Source organism: Falco peregrinus, chromosome 13, assembly GCF_023634155.1.
Source record: "Falco peregrinus isolate bFalPer1 chromosome 13, bFalPer1.pri, whole genome shotgun sequence".
NCBI lineage: Eukaryota > Metazoa > Chordata > Aves > Falconiformes > Falconidae > Falco > Falco peregrinus.
This window is the reverse complement of record NC_073733.1, coordinates 2,856,605-2,870,090: the sequence shown is the minus strand read 5'-3', so window position 1 is coordinate 2,870,090 and position 13,486 is coordinate 2,856,605. Positions and strand designations below refer to the sequence as shown.

The 13,486-nt window shown below is 45.9% G+C and overlaps 1 protein-coding gene across 10 annotated transcripts in view; it reads right to left on the bottom strand.

Annotated features, from left to right (window-relative positions):
* ARHGEF9 (Cdc42 guanine nucleotide exchange factor 9) overlaps nucleotides 1–13,486 on the bottom strand; it is a 221,650-nt gene that overhangs the window by 14,497 nt on the left and 193,667 nt on the right. For all 10 annotated transcript variants that reach the window (XM_055817993.1, XM_055817994.1, XM_027784197.2 and 7 more), the window contains 2 exons: nucleotides 1,104–1,347; nucleotides 329–397 (listed from right to left, as the gene is read on the bottom strand). In XM_055817993.1, the coding sequence (XP_055673968.1) occupies nucleotides 329–397; nucleotides 1,104–1,347 (313 nt within the window). The remainder of the gene's footprint in view (nucleotides 1–328; nucleotides 398–1,103; nucleotides 1,348–13,486) is intronic.

The following is a 13,486-nucleotide window of genomic DNA, read 5'->3' as shown; positions in this document are numbered from 1 at the left end:
ACACATCTCCGCACTCACTCCCATTTCAGCCTGAGATAAAACAACTGAGATAGATTTCTGCCCCCAGGGACAGCTTCTGGACACCAGACTGGAGACACGAGATCAAATTCATCTCTGGTGAAATTCCGCTGGCTTCAACCACGTCAGACCAGAGATTAATTTGGCCCACAGATACAATAAGAAAGGATACAAAGCACAAACGGTATTTTATAAAAAAAGAGAAAGGGGAGGGGGAAATTCAAGGGGGACGCTGGATCCTAATCCAGCAGGATTCAGCCCAGCCCACTCCACCCTCACATCACCAGGCACAGTGCATGTTGCCGGTTACCTTTTTGCTTACTGACTTTCTTTACTGTCATTGCCGCTTGCCGCTTTTGATTTTCAGAAATTTCAAAGCCTGAAAAAGGGAACACGGCAAACACAATTCAGAAGATTGCTTACAAAGCCTCTTTTCCTTTTAGGGAGGGGGAAATGTTCTGCACTGTTTGGCACCTAGGTGGTGAAGCATCGCCCAGTGAGATGGGTGTACGGGCAGGTATTTTACTGAAAAGCAGATCTTCCTTGAAAGGACAGCCCTCTTTATAATCTCACTTGTGCAGGGGCTGTACGAAGAGTAAGATTAGACCTATTATTATTTATACAGTATCATAAATATGCCCAGTGCTTCACAGCTGAGCAACACAAACTGAGCCTGAATCGACATTGGTTACAGTCAATTTATGGGCTGATGCCGAGGGAAGCGTGTGGCTGGTAAGTCATGGACTTTGCCCCGCTCCCACCCTGCGTGGGACAGGCCTGACCAGCGTAGAAATGATGCAGCCAGGAGACTCTGAAGTCAGATGGCCAAAGACTTCTTTCTCCTGCAACACCCACAGAGGTCCAGGCTTGAAACTACGGGCAGTATTTGTTTATTGAGGGCCAAAAATGACAGTAACTGAATTGGAAAGACACCTATTTATGGCTATGAGAGCAACCAAGGACATGCGAACAAGGCTGAACTGTAATTCTACTTCAAAAAAAAAAAAAAGTGGGCTTCTCCAACAGTTGGGGCTAAATTAAGCATTACCAACAATCTCCTTTCAGATTAATTTCATATTCCTCACCTATCTTTTCATCTTCTTTTACCATCTTCCTTTCTTCTCTGAAAGCTCTAAGCCATCGTAACTTCTCCTCCAGTTTCTTGGCAAAGAATAAGTGCATCTCCTCAGTCTCCTTGTTATGAAGTTTGAAGGCATTCTTCATGCTGACATTGAAGTCATCATCTCTCCCATCTTCTATATCCACCACTTCATATTTATCCATGTCTATGCGACCTTTGTAATAAAGAATATCTCTTCGTATCAGATCCTGTGGAGAGAAAAGGGAGAGATGGGTTGATTGTAAGATACTCACAGAGCCTGAACTCGGCAGGCCATTCATGTGAGGGCTGGAGAAAAGAAAGAAGGACTGGTGCAACGTGGTCAGATTCTTGAAGCCTCATCTGCTGGGAATCCATTTCTTGCTGGCTAAACAAACAGGGTAGATCATACGCATAAAAGGGCAAAATACAGAACCTCATGCTGCAAAATTTTGTTGGCAGGCATGAAGAAATGCCTTTGAGTAGGTAACATACTTCCACCATTTTCCATGCTGGGAGTTTTTTTCCACAGGACGAGAAACCAGAGCAGGCAGGCCCCTGGCCCGGTGGGGTTCCTGTGCTGTGAAGGAGGCCGCGTAGAGGCACGAACCCTGACAGACCGGCTCAGGCGTGTCTGGCGGTGCAGGCCGGGTAGCCCGTGTCCCTGCTTCCCAAACAGTCTCAGTCAGGGCAGACAGGTCTCTGCCCCTTCTCCTTGGAACCCATTTCCCATTCTTACACAACTCACCAATGGGAATCACCCCGACTCTCAGCTCGAAGAACTCCTCACCTATTCCTGTCCCATTACGCCCTGGATTTAACCTCTTGGTCCAGCTTCATTTTTTTTTTTCCTCCTTGATGTTTATAACCTTTACAATCAAACCCGTTCATCCTCATCTCCTTTCTAAGTTGATTGTTCCTGCCCTTCTTTTTTAGCAGCAGCTCATTTCTCTACATTGGGAAGGAAAAAGTAAAATAGTCTTTCATTATTAATTTTTCAGAGCTCCTATGAGAGCACCCGCAGCTCCGTGGCTGTTTGACATGCTCAGTGCAGCCTCCGCCCCGTGCCGGCCGCAGCCACGCAGCGGTGCCGTCTGTTGGCTGCCACGAGCCCCCTGCCAAACCACCAAAGGCGCGTGCTCACGGCAGCTGGGAGACAGCAGCAGGTGGAGGTGGCACTAAAAAAAAGCATTTTGAGATCTACTGTGTCAGTTGCTCAATCAAATTGTGGATGCTGCTAAACTGTAGTAAAAACCAGACATTTTCCTGTTTTCCTCCTTACCTTCTTCATATTTATTTTGACTTTGCCCACCAAATTTTGTACTGCCTTTCCTATAACTATTCCTGATTTATACTGGTGTAAGAGGAGCATTGGCCCCATGTCTCTACATCTTTATAGGATCAGATAACAAAAAATGATAATCAAAACCCAGAATGTTAATTATATAGTCACGACCATTTAAGGTGATTCAAGTTTCAAGGTGCATATATTAAAAAAGACAAATTCAGCAAAACACAATCAAGATTTCCTTTCTCTACCCACTCTCAAAAGCCAATAATTAGGTGTATTAAATTAAATTAACTCAAATACTTTTTGATTTTTGAGAGTGCCCTAAAGATAAATGCTGTATCAAAGGACTCGTTTAAGAGGAAAAATAAAATCAATGTACAGCATTTATTTACTCACGTAAGCTATAGCAGAGAGGTTTTATAAAGATAAGCAGTAGGTATTATTTTAAACAAATCAGTGATCCTGGGAAATAAATTGTACATCATAGTTTTTTTTAGCAAACTTGCTCATGGATCTGCCAGACATTATTAACTACCATGAGAAAGGGCACGGTCCCAAAGCTCGTAGCCTTTAAAACCTGGCTCCTTCCGCTGGAATGCTCAGGCTGGGGGGGAGGAATTCCATTAACAAATGTATTGTACAAATATCTTCCTCGAGTATGCAGGCTTTTAGTAGTGATGCTGTCCAAAACATAAGAAAAGGATATTTCAGGCTGAATATGCAATAGAAAATCTTTCCTGTTTTGTACTAACTTGGAAAATCACTTCTTTCCTCTCCCTCGGCGCCCAGTGAAGCACTGAGAAGAGGCTGTAAGCATCACACTAAACTTGTTCAATTAAATCAATACTGTGCACTGTGTTTGGATCTGAGTCTTGGACTACTTCTTAGAAACAGCATTTCTCTTCACCATACTCTCAAAAAACCTTGATAACAAACCTCACAGTAAAAAAGATGTGCTCCTTAAATTACCGATGCCAGCAACCATTCTTCTGCCCACTGCTGATGAAAACTTCCCAAACACAACACCGAACAGACTGTGCTTGTGAGTGAGATGGGTAAAGTGGGACCAAATGTACTTTTCTATACAATATTCATGATTATCTAGAGATTTGTTCATATAAGCTGTTACAAGAACAATCACAATCCTCCTTCTCACCTGGTTCTGAAAATACAAGGCTCTGTGCGTTAGCTTTTTTCTTACACGCACTACATATATTTTTCCCCCTCTTATCTCTCCGATTTTGATTCAGAAAATAGTATAAGCTATTTTTAATAGCTAATGCTAAGTGAATGTTTTAACAGCTTTGCGCTGTCCTATTTCCAGAGGACAACGCATCAGGTCTGGACATGTCTGACTAAACTGCTCCACACGCTTCCCCTCCAAGGCTGCACAGAGCAGGAGCAATCGCTGCCTCCTGCGAGGCTTCTGCAGTGCGTTTAGAGGCTCCTGTGTTTTGCAGGTATTGCTGAGTATTGGATGTCAAGAGAACGGTGTTGCCTAGGAGTTACTGAAGGAGCAATGAGGAGAGAATGGAATCACACAAGTGCTTTTGGAAATAAGATGGCCCCACAGAATATTATTGTTGGTGAGAACGCAATAGCAGGAGAGAACAAGTGCAGGTATCGAGATCGCACAAAACACAGGAAGAGGAAAGGCTGTGGTTTTGTCCTTGAGCACTGAGCAAGCACATGGGCGAATTACAGGAAGACAATAAGCACGAAGCTCCTGCCTGCCACTTTCACTTTCATTTTGAGAAGAAACTTCAATAACAAATCTAAAAGAAATGAATCATCTTTGCTCCCACTGCCTCCCCAGAGCCCTCTGCCTCCAGCTTGGAAGGAACTTTCTGGTGAAGAAACAGCCCCTGGAGCTGGGGCAAGGCCCAGAGGAGAGCAAGGTGCTGACACGGAGGAAGATGGAACCGTTCGAAGAGGTACAGGAAAGCTAAAGAGCTCAGAGCAAGGCATGCCTGATGTCACCCGAGTGCGGGCCGCTGCCCTGCGCCAACAGCGCGTTTCCTTCATCCTTCCGCTAAAGAAGGACCGTTCCCCACTTGCTGACCACAAACTCCAACACCGGCACCCCAAGTTTTTAAGAGATCCTTTGCTTTTCACAGAGTGGCAGAGCACATTCACGTCTCGGTGGATAGCACGTGTCCACACGCGGAAGACACTTCGTACACAGCTGGTTTTGAGAAAGTTCAGCCCATACAGCACACTAAGAACTGTAACAGATGCCATTTTTAATGGGCTAGGCATTTCCTAGCTTCTCCCTTCCTCTCCTCTTCTTGCCAACACTCAAGAAATGCATATTATTTCCCAACTGACTAAATTTTAATGCCCATATTATGGGAGGCATAATAATTATTTGATCTGTGGACATTTGATCACATATGTTCCTACAGCTCTTAAAGAATAACACGTTACTTAGCCTCCTTAGTGAAGCATGGGCATCTCCAAATGCACTTGGCTTACACTGTAACTGATTTCAATAAAATGTAAGGAATTCATTGGGGCTCCATGAGATATGTACAGCAAACAAGGCCAAACCTCCGTTTTAAGGAGCTTTTTATGCATGTGGACAAGAGAATAACAATTCAGGGAACATGCTGGCAATGAAGGTAATGCTGCTTCCCGTGATTCCTGCCAGACACAGACGGAAAGCCTGTAGCAGTACTGAGAAATGGACCTTGCTGTTCAGCACACCGTTTTTGTCGAGCACAGGACTACCTTCCCTTTCTTCGAGCACGTAAGCTGAATCAAACAAGCGCACACAAGATGAAGGAAAGCAGGTGTGTGGCTGAGGATGAAAATGGATTGTTTAAACAGACTGGGATAAGAACTGTATGTCAGAAGGACAAAGCACATACGTATACACAAAATGGAGATTTATCAGCTATAGAAGTAGCCACACTGTCAAAAGGAGCTCAGGCTTCGAGGAGAGCAGAAATGGCAGCTGGGACAGGCTGTTGCTGTTGCTCCTGATTATCCCAGGGGTAACACATGAGACAGTTAGGAAGAAATTATTAAGATAGAGAATTTACCTTTGTTTATATGCTGGCTATATTAGTATAGTATGATATATTATCCTGTCCATAGTCAAGCCAGGATGACGACTAGCTGGCTTACATGGCCCCATTCTGACTGTCATACAAAATTATTTTTTGTAGTTAAATCGGATAAGTGCAAGAAAATACAAAAAGACACACTAAAAAAGACTCTCAAAACCTGATCACTGGGGAAAGGCCAAAGAAATGGGAGTAATCTAGAAAGGACATAAATAAAAAGAAATGTGCTACTGGTACTCCAGAATGTGAAAGCTGCTTCTCTTCTAAGGATGCTGGTGATCAATTCTTCTCCATTTTGATTGTGGCTTGGCTTAATTTACCGCAAGGGAGAATAGGGTGAGATACGTGGGAAAAAATCTTTGTAGCTCTAAGACTAGTTAAACACTAGAGCAGACAAAATAGGGAGGTCTTGGGACAGCATTCTGTGGAGATTTTCAAAAATAAGGTTAGACAAATATCCATCAGAGATGATCTGAGCATACTTAATCCTGCGAAGGGAATAGCTAATCTCCTGGGGTCCTTCCCAGCTCTGTATTTTGATGATGTCTAAGGGAAAGGTGGCAGATGGAGGAGAAAATGGGATGAGAGCCGGCAGGATTAGCATGGACTGCAGGGGTGGTGCGGGAGAAGCCCCAAGGCGCAGACCAGGCCAGTGAGCGCGAGGAGCAGCGACAAACCTGCAGTCTCTGCACACAGCATCCAGAGTGCGTTGCACGGCTCTTACGGAAATTGATGCATCTAGGTCATTTGCACTTATTTGTCTAAATATGATCTTTTTTTACCCTACAGCTTCTGATTTCCTTTTCTTTCCCTCGCTGAGGTTAATTAAGCTCTTCTGAATAACGCTCTGCAGTCTGTTCACGTAATACTACTAAGGATTCACAAGGAAAAGATGAAGCCAAAAAAAGTAGCATTTGATGGGAGCACAAAACAAAGTTTTGACACATTACGTAAACCTACCACAGTTCTGCTCTCTGCATTTGCTTTGTCGGAGGTTACAGCTGAAGTGCTTGTGCCTGAGGTAGCGGCTGTGCTCAGGGAGATGTACCTGCCTGTGCGACCTGCTTGGGCAACCTTCTCCTGCTCTCACGCTGCCTTAAATATCCCCATTTCACTGTCCCCTCTCTGAAGGGGTGGGGGAGGACAACTTTCCGTAGCTGCACTTGAAAGAAACATATCTCATTTGTGACCATCGTAAAGAAGCCAAAGCTGGAGTTTAATTGGAAAACCTGGAGATCAGAAGTTGGGATGTGGCTTCCACAATGAGTTATGCACCTACCCCCAAATTACTGGGGTGGCTATAGATATCTGTAAAAAGGACTGCATCTGTAAATCAGACTGTTCAGTAATTCTTACTGTTACATCGACTGCTACTTGTCTTGAGCACTGCTTTCTCCTCCTGCTCTCTAGCTTTAATCAATCACTTTTCTTCTGCCACGAGTACCCCAGGCCACAGCTGCATATGCCGGGCACTGCCTTTGCATGCTGTGGTTGTGCAGGACCCTGTACGAGTCAAACCCTCCCGTGATGCTGCAGAGGAAATGTAACATGAATTACAAGCAGGGCAATCTGCCTGTGCTGTCGATCGCTACTGCAAAATGACATTAGAATTAAAAGCTGTTCAACGGCTTAAGCAGCGCACAGCACCTAAGGAGGAAATTTCCTCCTCTGTCAGAGGGCACAGGTAAGCACTTGAGAGGACCGAGCCTGGTACGTGTCCTGGGTCATTTGGTCCTGTTGGCTTTGCATGCATCCATCCTCATGCGTTTCAGAAACTAGTCATATTTATTTCTTAGTGGGTGGCATGCAAGAATGGATGGGGAGATCTTAAGTAAGGGTTATCATTTTAGGATGGCACATTTTTTTCAAGTGCTATGGTTTACTCCATGCTAGGTCACACTCTACTTCTCACACATAAAACAAATCAATCTACAAAACGCAAGTGGAGAAAGAGCCATTTCCAGCCGTGAGTCATTAGATCCCTCTTAGGAGCTGACAATATATAAGATGCCAACCACAGAATAATCCTTTACAAGTTTATTATTGCGTATGTAGGTTATCGGTTCTCCCGTTATTAAATCCTGTGTAGTCCAACGGCAAAGTAGTTTCAAAGTGACGCGGGGAGGAACTGCGTGCACGGCTGCAGCCAGGCCTACAGAGCACAGCTCCCAAGCCTGGCAGGGCTGGCTGCGCACCCCCAGGTGAAAGGCAATTTCTCCCTCAGACCTTCCCCCTCTATAATGGGATAACGGCATTTGCTTCTTTTACAGGGCAACTGGGAGGTGTAAATAAGTAATCAGTGAAAAACACATTGAAAGCCTTTGATGGTGGATCTTTAACAGCTCAAAGCCTTGTAAGAACAGCTTAGCGTTACACGTGCTCTGGGGTTTGGAGCTGGCAGAGCAAAGGAAGGCGGAGAGGAGGCTCTGCAGGCACCAGTGCAGCCCAGCACAGACCCCTCCATCCCTCCTGCAAGGCAAAGGGCAACCGAGTAACATGCCACAGGGTGGCTCTTCTGCTGGGGGTTGTCACTCCATCCCATCCCGGTCCCTTTACAGAAGATCATCCTAATAGAGGTCTGAGATCTTCCTGCCGCACTGAGTGGGGGTGACAGCACAAAGGTGCACAAGGGGGTTCTCCCCTCACTCCTCCCCACCTGAGATCCTGGTGTGGGGTGAGGAGCGTTGCTGGTGAAGCAACAGCCCTTGCAAGCACTCATGGGGTGGGAAGGCTGAGCGTGTTATACTGCATACGCACAGATAAAGCAAAGCCAGAGCTCACCTGAAATGACTGATAATTGAAACGTAACACAGACAAGGCAGCAAGGTAGCAGCGTGCTCGGTGTAAGAAGCAGCAGTCCCTGCAGACTGTTTTTGCCCAGAAGATGATGAGTTCTTCAGGTACCAAAGGAGAATGGGCATCCAAGGATGAGGCTGCAGAGGGACCCCCCTACAGGCAAGCTCTACAGCTTGGTGAATAGTTGATCTTGAAACAGTTGATGAACAGTTAATAACTGATGCTGAAATTGGGAAAAGACTAAACCGGGGTCCATAATAACTGCACCCAAACACCAGCCCATGATTTGGAAAAGGCAGAGGTCTGGAAAAGGCTGAGCTGGCTTTTGCACTAAGAAGTGGGTGTCAGACCCCTCTCTGACAATTTCTCCTTGACCTGGGCAGTGACTGCAGAGCTGAACAGAAGAAGCAGAGGGAGTGAGCAGAGTTTTTCAGTTTACTCCTGAAATTTGTCCTGATTTTCCTGCCTGCCTGCTCTCTATCTCCACTCTGCCCAGCCTGCCGTGAGCAATGAGAGTATGGCACACAGCCACTTCGCCATGTCTTTGGGTATCTTTAGTCATAAGGGCTTTCAACGTTCTTTGGCTTTAAAAAAAAAGATTCAGAGCCTACATTTTTAAAACCTAATTTACCTTAAAGCAACCCTTTGAAGAAAGCAGCCCAGCTTGCTTTTCATGAACACCAAAGATACAGTTTTCCGTAGCATTAATTCATTTAACTTAACCCTACTGATTGTTACGACAGGACAGTTACACACCGCTCTCATCAACCTGGCCAGAGCTGAGTGCATTGCAAAACTAGGCCTCAAGTGAGACCCTCAACTCAACGAACCCTTTTTTGTGTTTTTGTCCTAAATATTCTTGATATCAGAAAATAAATCTAAGTCCTGCTAAGTGGCTGTCAGCTTTGCCGTTGCCCTGTCGGACACAGCGGTTTGGGCTGAGCCAGCCTTTAGGGGCAGGGAAATGGGGTCTGTGCAGTGCCACCTGAAAATGCGATGAGGGACGGACCACATTAGGAAGAGGAGGATGTTAACACCACCTCCCCAACACAACCTCGGCCACTCGCTTCCTACCACTAACTTCCTAGGATAGGCCAAATTGTGGCAAGTTTCCCCAGGGGCTGCCGTGGGAAGAGGGGAGCCGAAATCTCTGTGCTATCAGTTTACGTAACTCCTCCTCGCACAAGGACAGCTGTGCTGGGGAGGTCGGCAGATTCCTGCCAAATTATTCAGCAGTGTCTGTCTCCTGAGTTGGGAAAGAGACTTTTGATTCATCCTTGCCAGCTCCATGAAGCTGCAGTGTGGGATCCGAGTGGGGGAGGACTGGAGCTGAAAGCATTTATGTGGAAATGCTATTTTTGTTGAATGTATTTAGTGGAACATCAGTGGCATTTTGATGCCTTGTTCCACCTCAAGCCCAGTCACACTGGCTGCGAAGCAGTGAGGCGAGGGCGAGTGCACTTCCAAAGAACTAATAACAGGAAAAGATGGGAAACCCTGCTGCAGCCACGTCATTCGGTTTGGCCCCTCCAGTTTGTTCTCAGGGGCTTAAAATTGTGCTGCTGAAAGGCCACAGCAGAGGGAGGGTTAGATTTTCAGCTCTGGAGGTTTCACTTGTGGGCCAAACGTACACCCACTGCAATTACAGGAGCGATAAATTAGGCACAGAGTATATTGTATAGAATCTTGCATATCTGTATGGCTGCATGAGTAGGCTAAACCTGTTTCTCTATCCAGAAAAGAGAACACAGACTGTGAGGGACTCTGAATTCAGCCTTTTCTGGATTTTACCATTGAATTAACAACTAACAACCTAAAGCCTTCTCCCGCCCTCCTCCAGCGGGCTTCTCTGGCCAACCCCGATGTTTTTCTCCCTACACCTCCCGCATCCCAGTGACCTCGCTGGAGTCTGCTCATTCTGCTCAGCTGTTGTACCCCGAGCAGCGAGGAGGCAGCTCCTGCCTCCCCCAGTCAGCAGAACGGCAGCAGGCGCCGAGTTGCTGGCTCTGGCCAGTCCAGCCCAGCAGCACCACTCCTGCAAAACTGCACTCAGGGCACGTAACCGGCACATGCGCATCCCTGTAAAAGGGTCACTGAACAAATGCATTCAGGGCTATTTTGACTATTAAAAGTTTTCTTGACTATGCTATATCTGAAAGCCAAAGTACTTTTTTGTAACTGTTTTTAATATATATCCTGTCAATTGATGGAATTCATCCTTCACGTTCAGCTACCGGCTAGCCAAGGAGAATGACAGGAGGATCAAACTTCCTTGCCGTACTCTACAATCTGGACCCACAGGAACCTTGTCTGCAGACAGCACCGGCTGATCAGCTGGGCACGAACGTGGGGCTACATCAGTGGGGTGGCGGAAACACTGTTCTCTAAAAACTTCATTTCATACTTTGCTTCAGGGCTGTGGCCAAGGACTGTGTTTTCTTTGGTTTTCTTCATGCCCATCTTATGCTATCGCACCAGCTCGAGCAGCAGCACGCCCTGCGGGTCCCTGCAGCCCACCCCCCAGCCTCTGCTGAGCCGCTGTTTGAAAACAGGCAAGCGCAGCCTGACCCATTTTCCCACCCTGCTGCAGGCTGGACCCAGGCCTGACCCTAAACCTGGCGTTTCAGGGAGATCTGTGTTACTGGGAAGGAAAGAGAATGGGTAGGAGGTGCTGCGAATGTCAAATGGTGTTCCTTGTGGGTCAAAAAGGCACTTAAAGTAATAAGAATTGTCCCAGTGCTGTTCTGTGTTTGCAAACAAGATTTTCGGCTAGCCCCTGAGACCTATTTAGCCTGTAATAAAAGCAGGGCCGTTGTTTTGGTGCAAAGATTACCTCAATGCTTTTAACAGAAGCAATATGGGAACTAGAACTAGACCTTCGTACGCTGAAAGGGCTCAGAAATGTCTCTTTTGTCTTCCCATTTGGAAACCTGAACTGCAACGGAGTTTGACAGTATTATTTTATTTACTCCATCTCCTATAGCACAGCTATTTCTGGCTGACTGTCTGGCTACCGCTATTAAGCTGGTCTCATTTTGCTTATCCAACCTGCTTTGCTCTGAGAGCTCAAGGGAAGACAGCAATAGCAATAAATCACAAGCTGGAGTTTGCATTGCCTCTTGATTACAAGAGACACATAAAAAGTGCAAATGAAAACTAAATGTGCTTCATGCAGTCACTGATCTTTTTGCACTGTCAGAAAACACTAAACACAGAGCCCCATCACAAGGACTGTTCAACTCTTGGTGTAAGAAAAGCACAATCTGGTGCAGAAACTCCGTTAACCCTTCATACTTCATACTGTCATTTCCAGCCTAGTGCCACAGTGCTCTCCAGGCCATTGGGGAAATCCAAACTATTACCCACAACAGAAAAAAGAAGATCCTCATCTATTACATGATAAGCACCTCGAGCATCCCCCAACATAACAAGCTATGATCATAATTAATGCTGCGTGTCACAGTCCTGGATGTTAAGTACTATGATTTGCTAATTTAAAGCATCTTGGTGTCAAACTCTTTCAACTTCAGGGTGAACAGAAAAGTAGACCCTGTGCCTTTAAGGCAACATCTTTTAATGTTACCATCATCAAGGATTGACTTCATTTCTTGGTAATTATGGTTAGCATGTTGGAATATTTATTCTTCCTTCCTGATTACAGACATATGGTAAGTCAAACTGAGGCCAGCACTTGCTTCCTACACAGTTTATTCCCTTCTTCCTCTCCAAAAGGTGTTTTTGCATTAGGGTAACCCAACTGAGACTCTCTTCTGAAGAAAGCACCACTTTGTCCTCAAGCACACTGCAATGTCCCAGCCTCTGGTTCAGGAAACACAGGCAGAAAATTTGTAAGGGGAGTCTGACATTAATCCAACAGCTGAAAGTTGCTCAGCTTTGCAAAGAGTATCTAAACCACGAGCACTCCCAGTGGCTCTTTATCAGCAGCTGTAGACATCCAAACTCATGCAGTGCTCCCCTGTTGACACAGGTTCTGGAAACATTCTGCAGTACCTGCCGACACCCACTGGTGTTTAGTGTTCCGTTTATTGAACACCGAAATGGCCGACACGGGCATTTCATCTGACTGATCTCCTCACTTCTTAGCACCAGAAAATAATTCAGTGGTGATATTAGGAAGTGACCAGTGCTGTATCTGAAGGCAAAATCTAAGCTAAAGAGATTTATTTGTAAAGCTCAGAAACCATTTTTATTTGTGAATATCTTCCCACACAAGTTGCTTTGCAAGATGTTTGCCAGGAATGAAAGCTGGCTGCCATAGTGTCAGCTTCTCCACCTGCTGCTACTGCTCTTACTCATGCAGCCCTCATAAATCTTACTGCAAGTTTCCTGCTTAGAAGAAAGACTTAAATATACCCATACTGGCGGAAATAACATCTGTCAAGCACATTTGAATGCAGCCCTTTACAACTACTCATTTTCACAAACTAGGTCTCTGCCTGAAGTCCCATCAGTTCTCCAAGCCTTGGGGGTCATGGAAATGCATTTGGGATTCCTCAGTCTGAGGCAGCAGAACTTACACTGGCAACTCGGCCAGGGTCTGCGCTTTGCTGCTGCACCCGACCAGTGCCACCGCTCCTTTCCTGACAGCTGAACTGTATTCATGGCTAGTTCATCGTGGTCATATTAATATAGTCATATAGTTCAACATAGTCACATTAATAACTACACTAATATCTGGTTCTTTGCGTGCAAATGAACCGTCAACCAGGTAACCACCCAGCTGCCCGTACACTCATTCACAAAGACAGACCCTTGGCTCAGCTCACGCTGCAAAAGCTGTTGGAAAAAATCCCAGGAGATGCAGCCAGTGGGAAGACAAGGACATTCATGTTCAAGTAGCTGCCCCCACCAGCAGCTCTCGCTCCATCCCACCCCTCTGCTGAGCAGCAGATCACCTTTACGAGTAGAGCGAGCAATAGGATACAAGGGGGTGGTTCCAACCAGCAGGGATGTGTGCGCACCCGCAATTTCAAAAGGCCAGGCTGACACCGAAACCTCGCTTGAAATATTTGGGAACAGCTAATAATACAGCGAGCTCCTGTCTGTCAGATGGCTGCCTGGCATTACTGATGACCTTCTGCAGGCGTATCAAGCAGGGGAACAGCTAGGTGATACTCTCAAGAAAAATGACCCTGCGAGTCATCCCCCCTCACAGAAATGTCTCGGCCAGAGGTCCAACAAAAAAAGCCACCG